General features: G+C 47.1%; 3 protein-coding genes across 9 annotated transcripts; 2 read left to right on the forward strand and 1 right to left on the reverse strand.

The window, feature by feature from the left end:
* Positions 1 to 379: 379 nt before the first annotated feature.
* LOC135631363 (uncharacterized) lies at positions 380 to 2,405 on the reverse strand. The gene has a single exon (XM_065138974.1). The coding sequence runs from the start codon at positions 1,446 to 1,448 to the stop codon at positions 528 to 530; it is 921 nt and encodes a 306-aa protein (XP_064995046.1). The 5' UTR covers positions 1,449 to 2,405; the 3' UTR covers positions 380 to 527.
* Positions 2,406 to 7,374: 4,969 nt separating this feature from the next.
* Positions 7,375 to 9,302, forward strand: LOC135631367 (transcription termination factor MTERF4, chloroplastic-like). The gene has a single exon (XM_065138981.1). It carries the CDS (start codon positions 7,417 to 7,419, stop codon positions 8,971 to 8,973), a length of 1,557 nt encoding a protein of 518 aa, XP_064995053.1. The 5' UTR covers positions 7,375 to 7,416; the 3' UTR covers positions 8,974 to 9,302.
* Positions 9,303 to 11,446: 2,144 nt separating this feature from the next.
* On the forward strand, positions 11,447 to 16,462 carry LOC135631372 (UDP-glycosyltransferase 73D1-like). Of its 7 annotated transcripts, none has more exons than XM_065139010.1 (7): positions 11,447 to 11,612; positions 11,682 to 11,810; positions 11,942 to 12,079; positions 12,153 to 12,468; positions 12,629 to 12,693; positions 13,375 to 13,487; positions 14,239 to 16,462. In XM_065139010.1, exon 7 carries the CDS (start codon positions 14,888 to 14,890, stop codon positions 16,358 to 16,360), a length of 1,473 nt encoding a protein of 490 aa, XP_064995082.1. In that variant the 5' UTR covers positions 11,447 to 11,612; positions 11,682 to 11,810; positions 11,942 to 12,079; positions 12,153 to 12,468; positions 12,629 to 12,693; positions 13,375 to 13,487; positions 14,239 to 14,887; the 3' UTR covers positions 16,361 to 16,462. The 7 variants fall into 7 exon arrangements, with proteins under 7 accessions (XP_064995082.1, XP_064995090.1, XP_064995067.1 ...); XM_065139018.1 differs by having other exon boundaries at positions 12,647 to 12,693; XM_065138995.1 differs by having other exon boundaries at positions 12,153 to 12,693.
* The last annotated feature ends 6,600 nt before the right edge of the window (positions 16,463 to 23,062 follow it).

A 23,062-nucleotide genomic window follows, 5' to 3' on the forward strand; every position in this document is an offset into this window, starting at 1 on the left:
TAAATTTAGATTTTGGATCTCCACAAGAATTTGGTGGTTTTCAGTTAAAGAGTTATTCAGATAGACTAGCTTGAAATTATGAGATGTCAGGTGTAATCAAAAGAACTCATATAGACCATCATCAACTTTATATCAAGTTCTACAGGCACAGATGAAGAGAGCAGCTTCATAAAACCATCGGACTTTTATAAAGAGCTGAAGGTATATACTGTGCTTATCAACTACATACCAGTTTATTCTTTCCCTTAGTTAACTGGGTATGATATTTGCTTAACCTTAATGACAGGTAAGGACTGACAGTTGCGTTTATGGTGAAGTAGAAAAGTTAAGCTGCTTATTGTTGGTTATTCTCATTAGTAGATGGATGCTTACAATCAGCTGATCTAATCTTTTCCTCGCTTTCAGATGGCAAGCACCATCCCAGTTGAAACATCAGGTAAATAACTATTGACAATCAAATGCACATCAAGAAAAAAGCAATCTTTATTGGCCAAGCAATGTCGTCGAATCAAGGATTGGAAGGATCATCATCGTCCAGGCACTGATCCACCACCCTTCTTCTCATCATGCTCGCCCAAATCCTCAATCTCATCCCACCCGAGATCATCTTCCTCTGACACAGAATTCTGCGTCGAGATGATTAAGAACTCACCGTCCTTGCATGACCCTTCAGCCACCACAGCTTCATCCGACTTGCAGGTCGACTTCGCTTCCCTGTCTTTCTTTTCTTCTTTGTTTTCTTCCGTCTCAAGTTCTTCCTCGTCACCCTCGTCATCATCATCAACCTCCCAGCTCAGCTCCTCCAACTCCTCCTCTCTCCGAATCCTCCTCCTCACAAGCTTTGCTCTGGCGTCCTCTGCCTGCTTCAGCTTACGCACCCGGTAGTAGTACCGGAACCAGAATGTCTCGTACTCCACAACACCAGGCACCAGCTTGTTCAAAAGCCTAAGCAAAGCTCCATTCTCACGGCAAAGATTCTCGATCTCCTCCTCCTTCTCAACCAAATCGAATTCGGATCTCCACTTGCTGAAGTCCTCGGCCTCCTCCGGGTCTTCCGAGAAGGTACGCACCTCTGACTGTACTGTAAGCAGCTCCACGTCGAATCGGCTGTACCGCCGGGAAGAGCTGACGGTGTTGGTTGACCCGGAGTCCTCTCCAGTCTCCACCGCTTCTTTGCCGGTTCCCCGCCACACCGAGCCATCGAGGTCGCGGACGGCGCGCGCGGCAGCCTTCCCGACTGCCTCCGTCTCCTTCTTCAGGCAGGTGCCGAACTCCACGAGGTCGCGACGGTAGGTCTGGATGACCGACTCCGACCTGGAGGCCAAGGTCTTGATGAAACCACCGAAGCTCCACTCCGAAGCGCCGCCGCCCTCTCCTCCTCGATAGTCGTTATCATGCGGCTGGGAGGGCTCAGGATCGGCGGAGAAGACCGTCTTGAGGAAATCCATGGCGGAGAGTGCTTCTTCGCGCTATAGTTAGGGCACAACACGAGGAGAGAGAAGGGCGAAGAGAAACAGAGACGCCGAGGACGAAGATGATACGGTTCAACGCATAACGTAACGGAAACGTCCAATAACGGAGAGGTATGGTTTGAGACGGAGGGGATCCGAAGGTGCTGATCACCGGAAACGGATTGCCTGCTGAATAAAATACCCTTAAGAAATAATTTCTTAGTGGGTTTTTGGAAAATTGTGTCGGGTCCGCATCCGGATCAAATCGAGCCGAACCCGACTCCTTCCTCTAACCGCCTCGATAACCTCAACGCGCCTTCCCCTCCCCCACCCCCACGTAGATAGCAGCATCACACGTCACAGTAATATGTCGTCGATGGGTCTTCCTCCCGTGCGTCTCACCCTCCGTCCCGTTTCCATTGACAGCTTTCCCAGCTCACCCGTACTTATCGCCTGCCCTCCCTCCTTTAACCCCTTCGTCTTCTCCTTCGCCTCCAACGCCACCTTCAATTCCTACCACTTCCTCTCTCGGCTGTGGCAGGATGGCTTCCTCCTTTCGTCACCACTTCCAAGGCCTCCTGCCCTTGGCACTCGTCCTACTCCTTGCAGACTGCGCCTCCAGCATCCACGTCGATGTCATCCGTCGCCTGTCGAGCATGCCCGCGTCTGTCCCCGCGGAACGCATCCGCACCGCCTTCCCCTATCTCGACTTCCGCATGTACCGCTTCGACTCCCACTGTGTGCGCAGCCGCATCTCTAAGTCGTCCGCCAAGCCCTGGACCAGTCGCTCAACTACGCGCGCATCTACCTGGCTGACATCCTCCCACCCGAGGTCCGCCGAGTCATCTACCAACATCATCGTCGTCGATGACATCTGCCACCTCTAGGAGGTGGAGCTCGAGGGCCACGTGGTGGCGGCATCGGAGTACCACCACGCCAACTTCACCAACTACTTCACCGACGCATTCTGGTCGGACGCCACCCTCTCCAGCACCTTCGACGGCCGCCAGCAATGCTATACTTCAACACCGGGATGATGGTCATGGACGTGGATTTGAGGAGTTACATTAGGGGACTTGGTATTTCGAAAAGTTGTACTCAAGAACCCAACTAAATTTGAGGGCAAGCTAGTGCCAAATTAGGAGGGCCCTATCGAGTTGTCAAGGTCATCTGAGATGCAACTTATCACCTTAAAACAACAATTGGGGTGGTATTGCCAAGGACTTAACATATTATAAACTTAAAGAAATTTTACCTTTGAGAAATCTCTCAAAGAGTAACTATTCCCTAAGCGTCAAGCCTTAATCTTACATATCTTTGATATCAGTTGTAAAAAAATTAAATATTTTCAAGGTATAGATGTTGCAAGGGAAAGAAATTTTATTACTTTAGAAAATCTATACCAACTCGATCGGATCTCTATATCCAAAATAGAATCTTAATCTACCGAAATAGAAGATTAGTTGGGTGGACCAACTTGATGGTATGACAAAGTAAAGACATAAGTATTAAGTTGGGTAAACAAATCCAATGACTCAGTAAAGGCCAGCATAACATGACAAGACAATGAGTAAACATCAGAGTAAGGTGGCAAGTCGGGGTCATCATTAAAGGGGACTTGGGTAGCTATCAAAATATTTTAGTTTTTAGGGTACTCAATAAATGAGTCTTCCTTAATCTCTGGGCACCTCGTCTTTAAATGGGCTAAGGTAACATAGTATCAGTACTGATTCAAGGTGACCTCTGACCTATCTAAACCCTTTTTGAACTTGGAAGAGGCCATATAGTCGATAATAACTTCCACTTGATACCTCAGTATCATGGTCATCATCAGCCTATAAAATATCTTTTAGAGTCTCTAACTTATTACTCAAACTCTGAATTTATTCATTCAAGGTGGTCAATTGCTTGGTCACACTCATGACCTACTCGTTATGACAACTTACCTGACAAGCTTAGAGTTGAAGATCATCGGCGAATGTAGCTCTCCGGTAAATCATAGCAGCTCATCCTCCATGCTATACTTGTTGCTTTGGATCATCTTTAATTATTCAACCTTATCCATGAAGTGTCATTGCCTCTTCCAATTATGTTGGCAGCTCCTCGAACCTCTACTTCAGTGACAAGCGTTGAGTTTCTCTTCTTCATATTTAGCCCTTGCATCTCCTATTGGAGATTGTCGATTATAAGAGATTGTTGATTAATCATTGAGTCATCATCCCATACATGGTTAGTTGTAACTCAAAGATAAAAGGGTTGCGTTATCATGATGATGCTATAAATCAAAGATAAAAGAGTTAACATTATATAATAATAAGACATTAAAGGGGTTAGTTGTAGCTTAGCTTACTAACACTTCATTACGATAGCCTACATCAAGTAAAACCTCTAAGGGGGAATGGTAAATTTGTTTTGCTATCATGGTGCATAGGGACTATTGGCAGTGTTGCTCCGTAACTTCAATGTTGTTCCATATTTTCTATCCTTCTTGTAAGCCCTCTCATCTTGGCTACAATGATATGTATGAAAATGAGTCTAGTATACTACCTATCTTTAGTATTATAAAGGACAAGAGCTTGTCATTTCATAAATCAAATACTAACCTTGGTCTTTCTCATTTTCTTTTCGATAAGAACTTGAGCTTCAAAGGCCTTCTAAAAATGTTAGTGCTTGAGGGGTAAGAGGCACTTTATTTAATTCCTCTTTGGGAATCTAGACTACTTTAGGTTCCTTAACCTATCGAGGATGAGACATCTTCTTTACAATCTTCTTCCTTGACTGATTGGTAGTGAAAGATTGGTTAGACTAAATCGGGACTAATACCTCGAGTAATGACTTATAAACAAATAGGAGAAGAGCTGAAGAAGCTCTTGTTATGCCTGAACAGGAATCGACTCCTCTTCTCCGTAAGGCTCGAATATCGATACCCATAGGAAATCAAAGACATGAGGCTGCATAGGTTAATTATCCAAAGTACCAAAAAAAAAAAAAAAAAAGAAGGTGGGTGCAAAGAAATTCAGGAGCCAAGTTGAGACCCACGTCAATCGATCAATCTTTGTTTTTCTTTATAAAAATCTTAGAAGAAGAGAGCACACCTCTTAACCTAAGTGCTTGATCTATCTTTTCGTCTAATAAGAAGAAAATTATGTTACATATAGAATGCATAGATCAAGTAAGATTAAACCCTCAATCCCGACCTATATATATGTAGAAGTACTCATTCTAACCCTTATTATTGAAAGAGGTACTATTAACGTTAAATCCCTCTTTAGTAGCTAGGTAGTAGTTTTGTAGTAGCTTTTTTTGCCTTACACAACTAAAAACAAACAACAAAGAGTTTACATATCATGATAATATTGTATGGTAGCACTCCTCGATAAACACCACCAAATAGTATCATGAGTTAGGCGTCATTTGTGAGTGTAATATCATTTACTATTGGAGGCAAGACACAATTATTAGGTGAAAGGGAAAATAAAGTCCCGCCTTTAGGGCATTAGAAGACAAACAAAAAAATCAAAACATTGGGTCATATGTGATCGGGCTAAGGGACTTGCAGCTTGAACTCAATTGGGATGGAGTACTTGGCCAACAAATGATCCCACAATTGTTTGCTTATCATCAAGTCCTTATTTTATATGCTTTTCATGGACTCTAAATCATGAAGAATTTTTGAGTTTAGTGGGATTGACTCACTTGGCAAAGGAGAGATTGGACCTTCCTCTACCATTAAGCTGTCCGAGGACGGAGTGCTAACCTCCTAAACAATTGATAGTTATAAGATTGGAAAAACTTATGAGAGAAAGGAAAGACATCCCAACCTACAAATGCCGAAGAAATTCTTTGATCAAGGTGTTGAAAGGCCAAGGTGCTAGAGGGCTAACCCGCTTAGAGGATAGGACACTTAGGAATCGACTCGTTTTTATGAAGAGGACCAAGGACTAACTTGCCTTAAAGTAAAGAGCTAAGGCTAAGAAAAAGAAGATCCTAAGGAATACCATAAAGGCTTAGATGAGAGAATGAGTCTCTCCCCATGACTAAAGATGATTTATAGGAAAAGATTAATCTCTCTGAAGAAATGTGTCCCTTCGAGTTAAATCCAAAAAGATATTAATTAATTTAGAGTGTGAAAATGATTGATGTGTAAAGGCTACCTCAGAAGAAATCTTCGATAACGGGAGATACAAGGCAAAGTATACTTAATGAATGAGTTGGCAAAACCTAACCTATGTAGGGCGAAACTCATCACAGCATGAGGTACAAGACAAAATGTGTTAAAGACACATGAGTCGATAAAACTTGATCCACATAGAAAGAAATTTGTCATAGTTGGAGGTATAAGGCAAAATGCATCTGAGATATATGAGTCGGCATAACTTGACCCACACAGGAAGAAATCTATCTTGGTATAAAGCACAAGATAAAATAAATTCGTAACACGTAACTTAGGAAAACTCATCTTATCTAAAGAGAGACTTCAAAGGCATAAGTTAAACTAAGCCGAGAAAGCCCAGCCTACCTAAAGCGAGGCTTGCTTATGAGACAAAGGTTAGAAAAACTTAACTCTCTCGAGGCTAGCTTGAAGTGGAGGGGTTAGGCACCAATCCTTTGTTGCTCAAGGTTATAGGTCGAGTACTGACTATCTCCATCGACCATAGTAGAGGGATCGAATGTCAACCCCCTTCTCGCCCAAGGCAAGTAAGTCGGGCATCAACCTCCACCTTTGCACAAGGTTGAGAGATCGATGCTGATCACGATGCAGGGGTCAGGTGTCAACCCCTCTTTCTTCCTGAGGTGGGTGGTTTAGGTGTTAACCTCCTCCGCTAACCATGGAGGAGGGGTCGGGTACCGACCCCCCTCTACTCGAGGTGGGCTAGTCGGCATGCATCGATCATCTTGTTGCTTGAGTTAGGGAGGATAAGTTCCTAATCCATTTTTGGGTGTGCCCAAAGTACATTGGTCAAGAACCCCTACTTCCCATCGAATAAGTAATCAAAGGAGTGTCAGATTAACATGTCGAATTGGCCATATGTCATACTTCAAGACCCTTATCAAAAAGCCCTCGAAGCACAACTTCGAGAGAGAATAAATGATATGAGAATACTATTGATCAACTATAATTCGACATATGTTTTTCGTGTGACATATTCACATTAGAACAAGACAAAAGCTATCTCTCACTGATCTACTTGTGTGGATATTGATCCAAGATAAGACAGTTATAGGTTGTCTTGACCATTGTCACCTACATGAAAAAAAGATCAAATTGAGATTGTTAAACGCAGTTAAAGCTTATCCCCTAAAAAATATTTTACAGAATATATCGTTTATTCACTACTAGGTATAAAACTTCGCTTTTAACATAATGAAAGGATCACTTTTTTACTATTGGCGACTACACTCATATACCTCAAGTTACTAACTTGTGTGTTGGATGGACCGACTCGGTAAATCTCTTACAATCTCGATCTTTGTATAGGTGACACTTCAAATGACCTCCTTGGGAGCTTAGCATTTCTCTCTTGGAGACACCTCGGATGACCTTCTTGGATGCTCAGTATTTTAACCTTGAAGATACCTCGGACAATCCTGTGTTTGAACCACGTTAGGTTAATTTGGACATCAACGACATCTTTCCATAACAACATTATTAACTCAAAAATATTTAGTTAATTATTTATATAAAGACTAATTTATTAATTTATTAAAATTATTCGGTAATTTGAAATTTTTTTATGGATATCAATTGGAGAATTTGGAGGGAGATATTGTTAGGAGCAAATGTATTATTATTTTCACTTTGTACAAGGATTTTTTACGTAAAGACTCTTTAACATGAGGGGCCTTATGTACAGTTACTATATATTCAAGGACTAATATGCAATTAGCCTTCGTTGCAAGATATTTGATCCAAACCACGCTCTCCCCTCCGATCCCAATCTCCTCTCATCTCATCCCGGAAACCATGAAGGTTCAAGTTCTCGGTCGCCCCGGCGGCCATTTGCTCTTCTCCCACCCCAAATCACCCATCGTCTGCCTCGCCCACCAACACCCCCTTGTGAAAAACCCCATCTTTGACCCCGAGAAACCCTACCGGAGACGGACGCACGCCTCCTCCTCCGCCGCCCCTTTGGCTACTTCCGCTGCCCCTTCTCGCCGCGCCGCCGACGTCCCCGGCCGGCCCTCCCCCTCCTCCCTCTACTCGCGGCCCAGCCTCCAGCAGATGAAGGCCGAGCGTGCCGCCAACCGCGCCCGCGTCTACGAGTTCCTGCGCTCCCTCGGCGTCGTCCCCGACGAGCTCGACGGCCTCGAGCTCCCCGTCACCGTCGACGTTATGCACGAGCGCGTCGAATTCCTCCACTCCCTCGGCCTCACCGTGGACGACATCAACAGCTACCCGCTCGTCCTCGGCTGCAGTGTCAAAAAGAACATCGTGCCCGTGCTCGACTACCTCGGCAAGCTGGGCGTCCGCAAGGCCACATTCACCGAGTTCCTGCGGCGGTACCCGCAGGTCCTCCACTCCAGCGTCGTGGTGGACCTCATGCCGGTCGTCAAGTACTTGCAGGGCCTGGACATACGGCCCAACGACATCCCCAGGGTCCTCGAGAAGTACCCGGAGGTGCTCGGATTCAAATTAGAGGGCACCATGAGCACGTCGGTGGCGTATCTGGTTGGGATCGGCGTTGCGAGGAGAGAGATAGGCGGCGTCCTTACACGGTATCCAGAGATATTGGGGATGCGAGTGGGAAAGGTGATCAAGCCTTTCGTCGAGTACCTCGAGTCGATCGGGTTACCAAGGCTTGCAGTTGCGAGATTGATAGAGAAAAGGCCTCATATCCTTGGCTTCAGCTTGGAGGAGCAGGTGAAACCCAATGTTGAGGCTTTGCTGGAGTTTGGTATTAGGCAGGAGGCAGCAGCTTCGGTGATAGCGCAATACCCGGATATTATGGGGCTCGAGCTGAAGGCTAAGCTTACTTCGCAGCAGAGCTTGTTTGAATCGAATATCTTGGTTGATCGTGATGAATTTGGAAGAGTCATCGAGAAGATGCCTCAAGCTGTTAGCCTAAGCCGCTCTACCGTATTGAAGCATGTAGATTTCCTCAAAGGCTGTGGCTTTTTGTTGAATCAAGTCGGCAGAATGGTCGTAGGGTGCCCCCAATTGCTCGCACTGAATCTTGATATCATGAAAATGAGCTTTGAGTATTTCCAGTCGGAGATGGATAGGGATTTGGAAGAACTTGTTTTATTTCCTGCTTTCTTTACCTATGGTATCGAGTCCACAGTGAGACCTAGGCATCGGATTACCTCTAAAAGAGGCATTAAGTGTTCTCTGGCATGGTTGCTTAACTGTAGTGATGAAAAATTCGAAGAACGGATGAAGTATGACTCTATTGGGATTGAAGAAATGGAAACAGAACCATCATTCGACATGAAATCTCTGTTACAGCCTAGGAAAGACGAAGAATCTGCTTCTGAATATGACGACAGTGATTATGAAGACACCGACGAAGAGTATCTATGATATTTATCATGCACCAATGCTTTCTGCCTGATGAAACCAAATGGAAACTTTCTCAGGAATTTTATCATGTGCCAATGTAGTTTCACCTCGGCATTGGAAAGGAGCACCAATTAAATGGAAACTTTCTCAGGAAGTTCCGTTGATATATTCAGTAGCCATTTTCATGACAAGTTCTTGAGGTACAAATTTTAATCTGTGCAACTTCCATAGTTGTGTGAGATAAAGAAACTACATTCGGTGAGGTGCTTTAAATATGTGAAGTGTTCGAAAAGGACGAAAACACAAAAGTTGTAAGTTTTTTTTAAATTTATTCCATTAGATCTTCATGATGCTCTGAATTGCAGTTATGTGGCTATTGGCACAATGGATCTTGACTTGCTTGATGTTGGTATGGTTGACACTCAAAAGTATTTGTTTTAGATTCTCTTATCCATCTGGTTCTACATGTCATATGTTGCTCATGCAAATAATTACCAATTCAGATCCCTTCTTATTTTTTGGTATATGAATCTATGAGTCTTGTGTGGCCATTGTCATCTTATGAACCATGCTGATAATTCTTTCTAGACATACTAACTTTCAAGATTATCTTTTCCTCCTAAGATGTGTTGTGCTTCCCAATTTCAAAGTCATCTTTTTCTCTTAAAGTATGTTGTTCTTCACTTATATATCTTGTGACGACAATTCTATGTGTTGGATGTCTTGCCATCCAGATTCACCCTCCATGTACTGATCGAAGCTTTAGCAGTTAAATTCTACATGTCAAAGATATTTATTGCTTCATTCTGCGCATCATGAAAGGTATTTGTAAAGATGATTGATATGGTTGTATTGATCTTTCACCATTACTAGATATAGATATATTGGTATTACGGGAGAGTGTTAAGATAATATTAGTATGTTTTATCATGAGTTTAAACAATAAATAGGGGTGCGATCTTCCTTTCGAGTGCACTTAAGAATGAGCAGCAGATTAGCTGCAAAGTATTTGTCGAGGAGTTGTAATAAGATTTTATTATGTTTCAAGTTATTATGATTGTTTGATTGGTGTTTGACTTCCATCTGATACTTCTTTCCGAACGTGTATCTCGACATGCTGATACTTCTCTTGCTGCCTTCATCTTCCTCAGCTGACCCCGGGCTACACTCAACTGTTGGCCTAACGTTCTTTATTCCCTTGCCTAATTAACTGGTCATCCTTTCTTGACCCTGTTGGTTACTCAATTATTGTGTCACTGTTGCTTCTTCACTTATTCTCTGCCCATCTTTTTGAGCCTTATCAGGTGCTGCAGATTACCCGTATCAGATGTAGCTACGAACGAGAGAAAGAGTTCATCGTATAATCTTCTTCATTGGAAGCTTGAAGTTGTACCACTTAGGATGGCATGTGTGCATGTCGAGTGCTTTGGCCATTACAAGAAGTGGTGCCGCTGCCGCTGCAACTGCTGCATCCACTGCCATTCCACCCACACCGCCGCTGACCCTTCCCGAGTCCACAAATACGACCCCTCGATTTCCCCGCCCCCTAGGGTTCGCCACGTCATATTCGGAGCCTCGCTCGGCTCCTCCGCCATCCCATGCGTCGGCCTCCGCCTGCAATACTCCTCCCTCACGCAGCGGGGCTACTACCCCGGCTGGCCAGACCGCGCCAACGAGGACAGCTTCTGCGTGAAGACGCAATTCCAGGGCAACCCGGACCTCCAATTCTTCGGCGTGTTCGACGGCCACGGAGACTTCGACGCCCAGTGCTCCGCGTTCGTCCGTGACAGGCTCACGGACATCTTGGCCGATGACCCTCACCTGTGGGAAAACACCACGGAAGCATACCGCTCGACCTTCGCCGCCACGAACATGGCGCTCCACGACAGCAAGATTGACGATTCCTCGAGCGGCACCACCGCGGTCACAGTTCTCGTTCGGGGGGACACCTTCGTCATGGCGAACGTGGGGGACTCGCGGGTGGTGGCAGGCGTTTGGGACGGAGATCGTGTGGTGGCGGAGGACCTGTCGAGCGACCATAAGCCGCTCCGGGAGGACGAGCGCGAGAGGTTGAGGCAGTACGGGGCGATGGTGTCGGGGGAGGAGGATCCCAACGCACGGAGCTGGAGCGACAACGAGGAGACATACAGACCTGACCCACCGAGGCTGTGGGTGCGGGACTTCGGATTGGCTTTATCGAGGAGCTTCGGAGACTCGGACTTGGAGAGCGTCGGCTTGATTGTCGTGCCGGAGCTGAAGGTGGTGAAACTAACCGCGAACCATTCATTCTTTGACTTCCTCTCAAGTCAAGCCGTGGCCGGAGGGTAACATCGAGGACATCGTCACCAAACTGGCCGCCGAGACCGGCACAAGTGAGGATGAAGTCTTCTCAAGAATAGAGAAGCTCTCTGAAGTGAATCCCATGCTCGGTTTCCGTGGTTGCAGGTTGGATCCAACGATGCTCTCTTTTCTTCTTGTAATGCTTGTTGAATGATTTCTGCACTTGTCACTGAAAGAACTCTTCTGTTAGGCTTGGCATATCATATCCGGAGTTGACCAAAATGCATGCACGGGCCATATTTGAAGCTGCAATCTCCATGAGCAATCAGGGAGTGAAAGTCTTGCCAGAGATAATGGTTCCTCTCACAGGAACACCTCAGGCACGAACCTTACATTATCTTGACTTTTGAGTGTTCAACACCGAATCTATTTGACTTTTTGAGTGTCAGGAGTTTGAGCATCAAGTGAGTCTGATAAGAACAGTGGCACAGCAAGTCTTCACTGAGATGGGAACCTCCATAAGCTACAAGGTCGGAACCATGATCGAGGTTCCAAGGGCTGCCCTTGTTGCAGATGAGGTAAAATGTGTATCCAAGGCTGTGTCTTCCTTTCGATGCAACAACTGAGTTATAAGCTTGACTCAAGATTTCAAGTTGAATCTACTAGCAATATCTGCAAATATTGCTACATCAAAACTTCATGTTTGCAGATTGCTGTGCAGGCAGAGTTCTTCTCTTTTGGAACAAATGACCTCACACAGATGACATTTGAATACAGTAGGGATGATGTTCGCAAGTTTCTTCCCATCTACTTATCCAAAGGCATCCTCCAAAATGATCCCTTTGAGGTAAAACACAAGTCCATGAAAGAATCTTATTCTATTGCTTATGGGAGATTGATCTGTTCCTGTGTGGAATCAGGTGCTTGATCAGAAAGGAGTAGGTCAGCTCATTAAGATTGCTGCAGAAAGAGGCAGAAGAGCTAGGCCTGATCTCAAGGTAAGTGGTATATATGTATGAAGCTGCAGCACAGAGGAGGAGGTCTTAGTAGGATGTATGGTGCTCGAGCTGAAGGCTAAGCTTACTTCGCAGCAGAGCTTGTTTGAATTGAATATCTTGGTTGATCGTGATGAATTTGGAAGAGTCATCGAGAAGATGCCTCAAGCTGAAACAAGCACATTGTAATCAAGTTAGATTCGTTCATGGCATTACTTCATCATGTAGGAGTTTTGTGAAGGTAAGTTACCACCTATTCTGATTAGAGTTTGAACTATCATCTGGTGGCTTTGGTATGTTTTTTATTGCCAGGCTACTCAAACAAATAGCAAAGAGGAGAACAATTGTGGGTCTCTAACGTCAAATTCTTGAATTTAGTAGTTTCTATTGCTGCTAACCAGGTTTTGGATACTTGTCAGAGACGAGGAATTTCTGTTAAACACAGCTTTCTCGGTGATCTCATCAAGTACATTATCTTTTCAAATACTAGATTCTTTATTCTACCTTTATCTAGCCGGATACAACTCTTTAAATTTCATATATATAGAAGAATTAAGATTGTTCCTCAGATGGTTCTGCCTGTGACTCCTTTTGAATAAGAAATGTGTAGTGCATCTATTGAGCCTTCATGAGTAAGCACATTAACTGCATCAAAAAATTAGAACTCTACTGGATTTTAGGCTTATGGCAAAGAAGTCTGTCTCACTTCATAAATTTTGGACTGGCCTTTGTCTCTAGTGGATTTTAGGCTGGCGGCAAGAATGGAAAAAAAAAGAGGCTCTTTCACTTCATGGATTTTGCAATGGCCTCTGTCTTTCATACTGAATGCCAGATAAAATATTTGAACTAAAAACTATTGTTTTTGTCATATCTCTTTCATTAGAAGTCTTCGTTCCAGATCCCTACCTCTGTATATGTTATTCAAAGGAATATCCAGAGTACCAAAAAGCATTACATATGTGTCTTCTTGATGATTTCTCTAGGCTTTTCTTCTTGCATGAAAATGGAACTTGTTTGAATAGCTATGAAAGAAACAATTTCTTCTCTCGAGATATGTTGCACTCGGCTCAGAGTTGTAATCCTTTCAAGCTTTGTTGCTGTTGTTGCATTACAACTACTGTTTTAACAATTGTTTTTTTGTTGGTAGCTTGCTGCAAATCAGATCAGCGGTTGTGGAAACACTTAAGTTCTGCATCGTCTGCTGTTTATATTTTGATCATAACACATAAATGCAGAAGAGAAGATCGGACCTGCAGAAAGGTTAGATATTAATCCCTCTGCTTTCTGCTTGCAGCAACAGATGTTATTTACGAGAATTTGTTTATGCTACCTGTTAGTTTGGCAAGTTCCACGTAGTTCCGCATCGAGAAAATCAAGTTTGTTATCTCTTATTACAACGATAAATAAGGGTCTGGGTTTTGAAGCTAGATGCATCACAAGAAAAAGGTTTAATTTCTATTAAGTCCGTACTTAGTTAAAATAGTTTGGGTTTATAGTTTCAGATTTTTTTGTTTAGTAGTTTCAGGTGTTTTATGTTTATAGCAGAGTTTTGCTCCTCATCCGTCCGTGGACGTAGATCAATTAATCAAACCACATAAATCTGGTGTCTTTGTCTCTTTTATTTTTCTGCTTTATTATCTTTTTTGAGTTGTCAAATTATCCTTTGATAAATTTCTTGAGCCAACTCTAATACTACCTGCAAAAGAAAATGAAGTTAATAAGCTAACACTACCTGCAAAAGAAAATGAAGTTAATAAGCTAACGCACTAACAAAATTATCATGGCCGATGTGCACACAAAGATAATTGTAAGAGCTTGAACAGATACCAATAAATGATTCAAAGGTAAAGAATGGTTCAATAATCAATTAAGCACACACAAAAGAGCATTGAATGTGCGGTTTTACTTAATCCATTTTGATATTTAATTCTTTTGCTGTACTTTTTAAGTGAATTATGTTAGTTTTACATAATGCAAATTGAACCTACAAAATAATATGTGGTTGTGACAGTGGAAGCGGAAGGTAAAGTTAGCCTGCTACAAAGATCGTGACTGTGGAAGATAAAAGAAAGCAATGACAACGTCGTGACAGTCGAAGTTAAAGATGGATAGATCCTTCTCCGATAGACTAGACGAAGGAAAGTGGACATTTTCAAGAGGCCTTGGAGTCGTTCCTTGTCGACATCATGTTATCAGGGACATGACCTGCTCCTGTTGACCTTTGAGTTGAGGTCAACCCTTTCAAGTTTGACACGTCTTGTTCTTAGTCTACCACTTCGCTCGTCATAGTGGCCTCAAGCTCCATCAGCCGTGTATGTTTGGTCTACCGAGTCTGATTTATCCTTCTGGTCAATGGTTAATGGGGCACGTTGTTGACGTAGTGACATGGGTTTCATAGTGTCGTCATAGCAGGAGAGTTTTGCGTTGATGTCCACCGAGGCGAGGCTTGTGAGACGTTTCAGAAATTTCGTTCATGGCTCCATAGGGTCAGAATCTGTCATGGAATTCTCTTTCCGTCTGTCGTAATACCACTCCTCATCTGATGGTGCCTTGGAAGCTTTATAAGAGGAGCCCTTTGATCTCATTCCCAAGCATACTCTTATCCAACCGCTTGTGCCTCAACAAGACTCGCTCCTACTCACCGCTCAACCAAGGCAGTCATGGAGTCCGGTCTTAGGAACCTCCACTTTGTTCTCATCCCGTGGCTGGGCATGAGCCACACGATTCCCATGATCGACATCGGCCGCCTGCTCGCCGAGCGTGGCGTGACCGTCACCGTCGTGATGACGCGGGACGGTGCCGCTCGACTGAGCCCGACCATCGCCCAAATCGCCAGCTCGGGTCTTCCCATCCGCTTCGCCACCCTCCCCTTACCCTCGGTGGAGGTGGGCCTCCCGGAGGGCTGCGAGACCGGCGACAGCCTACCCTCCATGGACTTGATGCCCAACCTCTACCGCGGATCCAAGTTTCTGCGGCAGCCCTTGGAGGAGCTGCTTCGAGAGCAGACGATCGCCCCGAGCTGCATCATCTGCGGCGCGCGCTACCCGTGGATTCCGGAGGTTGCTCGCGAGCTCGGCATTCCATGCTTCATCTTCCAAGGCTTTGGCTCCTTCGCACTTCTTTGCATGCACAACCTCTACTGTTACAGGCCCCATGAGCGCGCGTCGTCCCCGACCGAGCCCTTCGTAGTCCCAGGCTTGCCATTTCATTTCGAGATCGCCAGGCAGCAACTACCACTTCAATTCCAGTTGTTGCCTCGTTTCACGGAGATTTGCAATGAAGTACGAGAGGGCGAATTAGCCATGGACGGTGTCCTCGTCAACAGTGTCGACGAATTGGAGCCAGGATATGCCGAGCGCTTAGCGGCGGCCTCCGGGAAGAAGGTGTACACCATCGGACCGGTGTCGCTGTGTTATAAATCAGGGAGGTTGGACATGGCTAATAGGGGTAAGAAGCTGTCAGTGGATGCAAGCCGATGCTTAGATTGGCTTGATTCGATGAAGCCACGGTCCGTGATCTACGTCAGTTTCGGTAGCTTCGGCAGCTTCGCACCCGCACAACTGATGGAGCTCGGCTACGGTCTGCTCGCCTCAAACAGGCCATTCATCTGGGTCATCAATGGCCTGGAAAGGTTTCCGGGCGCAGTAGACCAATGGCTGCAAGAGAAGCTCGAGAAAGAAGGTGACTCAAAGTGTCTCTTGATCAGGGGGTGGGCGCCGCAGGTGATGATCCTGTCGCACCCGGCGGTGGGTGGTTTCTTGACGCACTGCGGGTGGAACTCGACGCTGGAGAGCGCGAGTGCGGGCGTACCGATGGCGACATGGCCGCTCTTCTCGGAGCAATTCCTCAACGAGAAGTTGATCCTGGATGTGCTCGGGATCGGAGTCGCGGTGGGCGTCAAGACCTCCATGCAGCAGATGAGGCAATCGCCGGAAGAGGGAGCGCGGATCTCGAGGGAGGAAGTCGCTAAGGCCGTGGAGAGGTTGATGGACGGAGGGCAGGAGGGAGAAGAGAGGAGAAGGAGAGCTGAAGAATTTGGAGAGAAGGCACGGAAAGCGATGATGGAGGGAGGTTCTTCGTATGAGAACGTGACACGATTGATTGAATTGGTGGCAACAAAAGCGAAGGAATAGGAGATGAATGTATGACTTGTTTTCCTCCAGTAATAATGTAGCACACGCCATGCGTCAGAAATTGTTTGGCGAAATAAATGATATCATCACTTGGCTTCTTCATATTAGGTGAAATTGGACGAATACCTTTACATCTTCATAGTTCCCTGACAATGATCAATCTGTCAAAGTACACATGAATCAATAGATCATCTTTTTGATCTTTTATATGTGATGTGATATAATAATTTATGAGTCCATCTGGGTCGAGGTGCCAAATAGACAAGACGGGACAGCTGAGGTCGGCTCCACTTGGATTAGCACAGTCCAAGTTAGCACAACAATGGATCTTGACTTGCTTGAAGTTAGTATGGTTGACACTCAAGTATTTGTTTTAGATTCTCTTATCCATCTGGTTCTACATGTCACATGTTGCTCATGCAAAGAATTACCAATTCAGATCCATCTTATGTGGCCATTGTCATCTTATGAACCATGCTGATAATTCTTTCTAGACATACTAACTTTCAAGGTTATCTTTTCCTCCTAAGATGTGTTGTGCTTCCCTTTTTCTCTTAAAGTATGTTGTTATTCACTTATATATCTTGTAATGACAATTCTATATGTGTTGGATGTCTTGCCATCCAGATTCACCCTCCATGTACTGATCGAAGCTTTAGCAGTTCAATTCTACATGTCAAAGATATTTATTGCTTCATTCTGCGCATCATGAAAGGTATATTTGTAAAGATGATTGATATGGTTGTATTGATCTTTCACCATTATTAGATATATTGGTATTAAGGGAGAGTGTTAAGATAATATTAGTATTTGTTTATCATGAGTTTAAACAATAATAAGGGGTGCGATCTTCCTTTCGAATGCACTTAAGAATGAGCAGCAGATTAGCTGCAAAGTATTTGACGGGGAGTTGTAATAAGATTTTATTATGTTTCGAGTTACTATGATTGTTTGATTGGTGTTTGACTTCCATCTGATACTTCTCCTTTCCGAACCTGTATCTCGACATGCTGATACTTCTCTTGCTGCCTTCGTCTTCCTCAGCTGACCCCGGGCAACACTCAACTGTTGGCCTAACGTTCTTTATTCCCTTTACCTAATTAACTGGTTATCCTACACAAAGGTCGGGTCGGGGTGCTCAGCCCGACCCCTCCGACGATCAAATTAGTCGATATAAAGGGGAAGTCAGATGAAGAAGTTGTTTTTTTTCTCCCCCTTCTCCCGTTTGGAATGCGAGGGTACTTATAGGGAAGCTTATTGTTTCCTTACGTACCCACTTGCAGGGGATAGGGTGGTGACGTCTGATACTGGTGTTGGCGTGGCGTGAAGAATCGAGCATGAGCAGGCGTAAATGCGCCTCGACCGACGTTCTGGTCCGTTTGACCAGGTGCTATCGCGTCGATCGAGGCGTGAGGCGTCATCTGACGTCAGCCGAGTCTCATCATAATTACTATCCTCATCATGTTCCCCCTCGGAAAGAAGCTATGCGTCGGTCGGTCATTGTAATGGGAGTCTGAGGCATGGCTTCAGCTTTCAGGCGGGCTGGCCGCGCAAGCGCGGTCTCGAGGAGCATGGAGCCGAGAAGCACGACGCAGGCGGGCTGATCGCGCGGATGTGGCCTCGGGCACCATGCGGCCGAGGAGCACGATGTAGGCGGGCTGGCCGCGCAGGTGTGTCTCGGGGAGCATGGAGCCGAGTAGCACGACGCAGGCGGGCTGGCCGCTCAGGTGTGGCCTCGGGCGTCATGCGGCCGAGGAGCACGACGCAGGCGAGCTGGCCGCGCAGGTGTGTCCCGGGGAGCATGGAGTCGAGGAGCACGATGCAGCCGGGCTGACCGCGTGGGTGTGGCCTCGGGCATCATGCGACCGAGGAGCACGACGCAGGCGGGCTGGCCGCGCAGGCGTGGCCTCAGGCGCCATGCGGCCGACGAGCACGACGTAGGCGGGCTAGCCGCGCAAGTGTGTCTCGGGGAGCACGGAGCCGAGGAGCACGTCGCAAGCGGGCTGGCCGCGTAGGTGTGGCCTCTGGCGTCATACGGCCGAGGAGCACGATGCAGTCGGGCTGGCCGCGCAGGTGTGTCCCGGGGAGCATGGAGCCGAGGAGCACGACACAGGCGGGCCGACCGCGCAGGTATGGCCTCGGGCATCATGCAGCCGAGGAGCACGACGTAGGCCGGCTGGCCGCGCAAGCGTGGCCTCGGGCGCCATGCGACCGAGGAGCATGACGCAGGCGGGCTGGCCGTACAGGTGTGTCTCGGGGAGCACGGAGTCGAGGAGCACGACGCAAGCGGGCTGACCGCGCGGGTGTGGCCTCGGGCGTCATGTGACCGAGAAGCACGACGCAGGCGGGCCGGCCGCGCAGAGGCATACTCAGGCAGTTGGTAGCCGACGAGCGACTTGGTTTTGATCAGCGATCTATTGCTCAGCCGTGCGCGGGCGCAAGTGGCCAGGTTACTTCCTTCCTAGGGAAGCTCAAGGGACCGTCACTTTCGGGAGTCGCTGGCTTTCGAGGCTGATATGAATAGCGCTTCCGTACTCGCACCGCGCGATAGTTGGCTGCCACGTCAGGCCATATTTATGGCGAAGTGACGTTGTGGTCTACGGACGCAGCACACTTCAGGAGAGGAAGGGTCGTCGTTTTGGCGGGATGTGGCCTATAAATAGCGTGCAGTCGGCTTCCTGCATGCCCTGATACTTGCATTTGTTCAATCTTCTCTCCGAGCGACCTTGTTTCGCACCCATCGACCATCCCACCTTCCTTTCCAAGATTTGGTAGGGATGGCTTCTCCTCCTTCTCTGTCCTCTTCTTCCTCGCCTTCCACCTCCGGTAATGTCGGAGAGAGGGTGTTGCCAACGAGTTCCCGCTCGTCGTCCGACGAGAGGGCTGCCCAAGGCCTCGAATCGTTAATGTGGCCGCATGATCTCGACTCAACTGTGAGCGAGTCGTCGCTCGACTCCCTCCGGGATCGTTACAGTATCCCGGCGGAATTCACGCTCAATGCCCCTGAGCCGGGGCATCGGGTGTATGACCCTATCCCTAGGGGCTTCGCCCTAACCCTAGACGCCTTCGAGGCCGGGTTTCGCCTCCCTCTTCATCCAGTCATAAGTTCGTGTGTCTCGTGGTGGCGCATTTCTCCTTCTCAGATGGCGCCGAATTCTTGGCGCTATCTAGTGGCGTTCCTTAGGGAATGTCACTACGCCAGCGTTACCTCGAGCATGTCCCTTTTCCTCTCCTGCTTCTGTCTTTCCAAGGGGTCGGGGGGTTACTATCTGTCCGCCCGACCGGGCTTCCGGGTCAGCGGGGCTCCTTCCAGCAACAAAGGGTGGAAGGAGCGTTTCTTCTACGTATGCCATCCAGAGGGCTGGAGCTTTGGGCTCCGGTGGGCGGCGCGCGCGGTCGACAACACCGCCCCGGCCCTGAACGACGAGGAGCGCCAGGCCCTTCGAAGACTTAAGGAGATTCTTCCGGCCTCCCAAGTCATCCGGAATATGATCGAGGTGTGGCTGGTCGAAGCGAGTCTGAGCCCGGTGCCTCGAGGTATGCCTTTAGCGGGTAGTGGTAGGGTTTCGTGTTTTCGGCGTTCTAACCGATGTCGATGTTTTTATGCAGAGATGGTGAATCTCGTTGTTGTGCGTGGAGGGCGCTCTTCGTCGATCACATCCCCGCGTCATCCGGTCGGTCCGGATATCGACTTGAGGGAGGCGCTGGTGGAGCTTGAGGCTGGTCATCCCCGGAAAAGGCCAAGATCGCCGCCTAGAAGAAATCAAATCCACCGGGGGCTCAGCCATGTGAGGTCGTTGTTGAACCGGGCACGCACGACCGGCGACAGGGACTTAGTCGGGGGGAGGCCGGGCCGAGCAACGAGGGGGCAGGGAAAGTGCCCAGGGAGCCTTCTATCCGTGATTTGTGCCGCCTCCCTACGGCGGCGCAAAACGAGTCTTATTAGGCTCGTTTGATGGGCGAGCTTTCGGAGGGCCAAACCCCCGATCGGTTGGTGGCCCGTTGGGCGGGATTGACCCGTGAGACTCGGGTATGGGCCGACGGGGAGGCTGCGGTCGTGTTCATCCGAGGCGGGCTTCACCCTGACATGGCTCGTGAGCTGTACACCTTGCCCTCGGATGTTTTGCTGGGCAAATATGCCAAGTCATTGCTGTGGGTAAGTGTCTCACCATCGGACCCCGACTTTATACCCGGGCGGCGTCAGTTCTGACTTTTTCTTTGTAGGGTCAACATTACACTATGGCGTTGGCAGACCGCGTGCGTGATGCAGGTCGGGCCCTCGACGTTTAGTGCGACCGGAATGTCGAGCTGCGCAAGCTGCTCGAGGAGGTCCGTGTGGGAGCCGCTCCAGAGGCAATCGCGGCAGCCGAGCAGCGCTCCTCAGAACTGGAGGCGGAAGTGACGCGCCTCAAGTCTGAGGCGACGGCGGCCGATCAACGTACCTCGGCACTGGAGGCGGAGGTCCTTCACCTTAAATCTGAGGTGAAGGCAGCTGAAGAAAAAAATGAAGGGCTCCAAGGGCTCCTAAGGGTGACTCAGACCGAGGCACGTCTGGCCCGGAACGAGGCGGTCACCATTACGCAAAGGGGGCTTCTGAGGCCCTGGCTGCTGAGCGAGATCAGCGGCCAGAGAAAAACAAGAAGATAATCAAGGACTACAAACAGTCCTCGGGCTTTCAGCTCGGGCTGGTCCGATCAGGGCAGGTTACTTACGAGTACGGGTACCGGATTGCCCTGGGCCGGTTCAGAACGTGCCATCCCGGACTGGAAGTCGAGGAGGATCCCTTCGCCTCGTTCCCCGAGGACCTAGACGTAGGTATGCCGGACGAAGTTCCCTTCGACAATAGTGTCGGGGGCTTTGACGGTTAGGGTAGAAACTTGTAATAATTTAGGGTGTTGGTCTGATCGTTTAAGTCAAGGTCGAGTCTTGTAGTCCCAGTTTTTCTTGAATAAAAGAAAATTTTCTTCTCTTGCGTATTGCCAATCTTCCACCTTCTCAGACGAAAAACTTTTTAAGGTTTTGGACGTTCCATGTTCTCGGCAAAGAAGAGCCAGCTATCATCGCGAGGCGGTATGTGCCCCGTCGGACAATCTCGATGACCTGATAAGGTCCTTCCCATTTGGGAGTGAGTTTACCGTGCGCTCGGGTTGGGTTACTTACCTCGGCCCTGTGCAGCACTAGGTCGTTCAACTTGATAGGTCGGGGGTGAACCCTTCTATTGTAAATCCTGGCGACGGCACTTTTGTAGGATAGGTCCTTCAGGTGCGCGTTGGCTTGCCTTTCCTCGAGTAAGTCCAATCCGGCTCGGAGTCCTTCAGCCGACGTCCCTTCGTCGTAAGATCCCGTCCGTGGGGTGGTAATCCTTACCTCAGCGGGTAGGATGGCCTCGGCGCCGAAGGCTAAGCTGTAAGGGGATTCCCCTGTCGCGGTCTTAGGCGTGGTCCGCAAAGACCATAAGACGCTCGGAAGTTCGTCAACCCAGGCGGATCTGGCCTTAGTAGGATGTATGGTGCTCGAGCTGAAGCTGCAGCACAGAGGAGGTCTTAGTAGGATGTATGGTGCTCGAGCTGAAGGCTAAGCTTACTTCGCAGCAGTGCTTGTTTGAATCGAATATCTTGGTTGATCGTGATGAATTTGGAAGAGTCATCGAGAAGATGCCTCAAGCTGAAACAAGCGCATTGTAATCAAGTTAGATTCGTTCATGGCATTACTTCATCATGTAGGAGTTTTGTGAAGGTAAGTTACCACCTATTCTGATTAGAGTTTGAACTATCGTCTGGTGGCTTTGGTATGTTGTTTATTGCCAGGCTACTCAAACAAATAGCAAAGAGGAGAACAATTGTGGGCCTCTAACGTCAAATTCTTGAATTTAGTAGTTTCTATTGCTGCTAACCAGGTTTTGGATGCACTACACATTTTTTATTCCTTTTGAATAAGAAATGTGTAGTGCATCTATTGAGCCTTCATGAGTAAGCACATTAACTGCATCAAAAAATTAGAACTCTACTGGATTTTAGGCTTATGGCTAAGAAGTCTGTCTCACTTCATAAATTTTGGACTGGCCATTGTCTCTAGTGGATTTTAGGCTGGCGGCAAGAATGGAAAAAAAAAGAGGCTCTTTCACTTCATGGATTTTGCAATGGCCTCTGTCTTTCATACTGAATGCCAGATAAAATATTTGAACTAAAAACTATTGTTTTTGTCATATCTCTTTCATTAGAAGTCTTCGTTCCAGATCCCTACCTCTGTATATGTTATTCAAAGGAATATCCAGAGTAGCAAAAAGCATTAGATATGTGTTTTCTTGATGATTTCTCTAGGCTTTTCTTCTTGCATGAAAATGGGAACTTGTTTGAATAGCTATGAAAGAAACAATTTCTTCTCTCGAGATATGTTGCACTCGGCTCAGAGTTGTAATCCTTTCAAGCTTTGTTGCTGTTGTTGCATTACAACTACTATTTTAACAATTGTTTTTTTTGTTGTTAGCTTGCTGCAAATCAGATCAGCGGTTGTGGAAACACATAAGTTCTGCATCGTCTGCTGTTTATATTTTGATCATAACACATAAATGCAGAAGAGGAGATCGGTCCTGCACAAAGGTTAGATACTAATCCCTCTGCTTTCTGCTTGCAGCAACAGATGTTATCTACGAGAATTTGTTTATGCTACCTGTTAGTTTGGCAAATCCCACGTAGTCTCGTA

Source organism: Musa acuminata, chromosome BXJ1-3 (genome assembly GCF_036884655.1).
Source record: "Musa acuminata AAA Group cultivar baxijiao chromosome BXJ1-3, Cavendish_Baxijiao_AAA, whole genome shotgun sequence".
In the NCBI taxonomy this organism is placed as follows: Eukaryota; Viridiplantae; Streptophyta; class Magnoliopsida; order Zingiberales; family Musaceae; genus Musa; species Musa acuminata.

Bases quoted from the DNA above. Each gene is read 5' to 3' on its own strand.
- LOC135631363 (XM_065138974.1), bottom strand. From the start codon at position 1,448: ATGGATTTCCTCAAGACGGTCTTCTCCGCCGATCCTGAGCCCTCCCAG.
- LOC135631367 (XM_065138981.1), top strand. From the start codon at position 7,417: ATGAAGGTTCAAGTTCTCGGTCGCCCCGGCGGCCATTTGCTCTTCTCC.
- LOC135631372 (XM_065138991.1), top strand. From the start codon at position 14,888: ATGGAGTCCGGTCTTAGGAACCTCCACTTTGTTCTCATCCCGTGGCTG.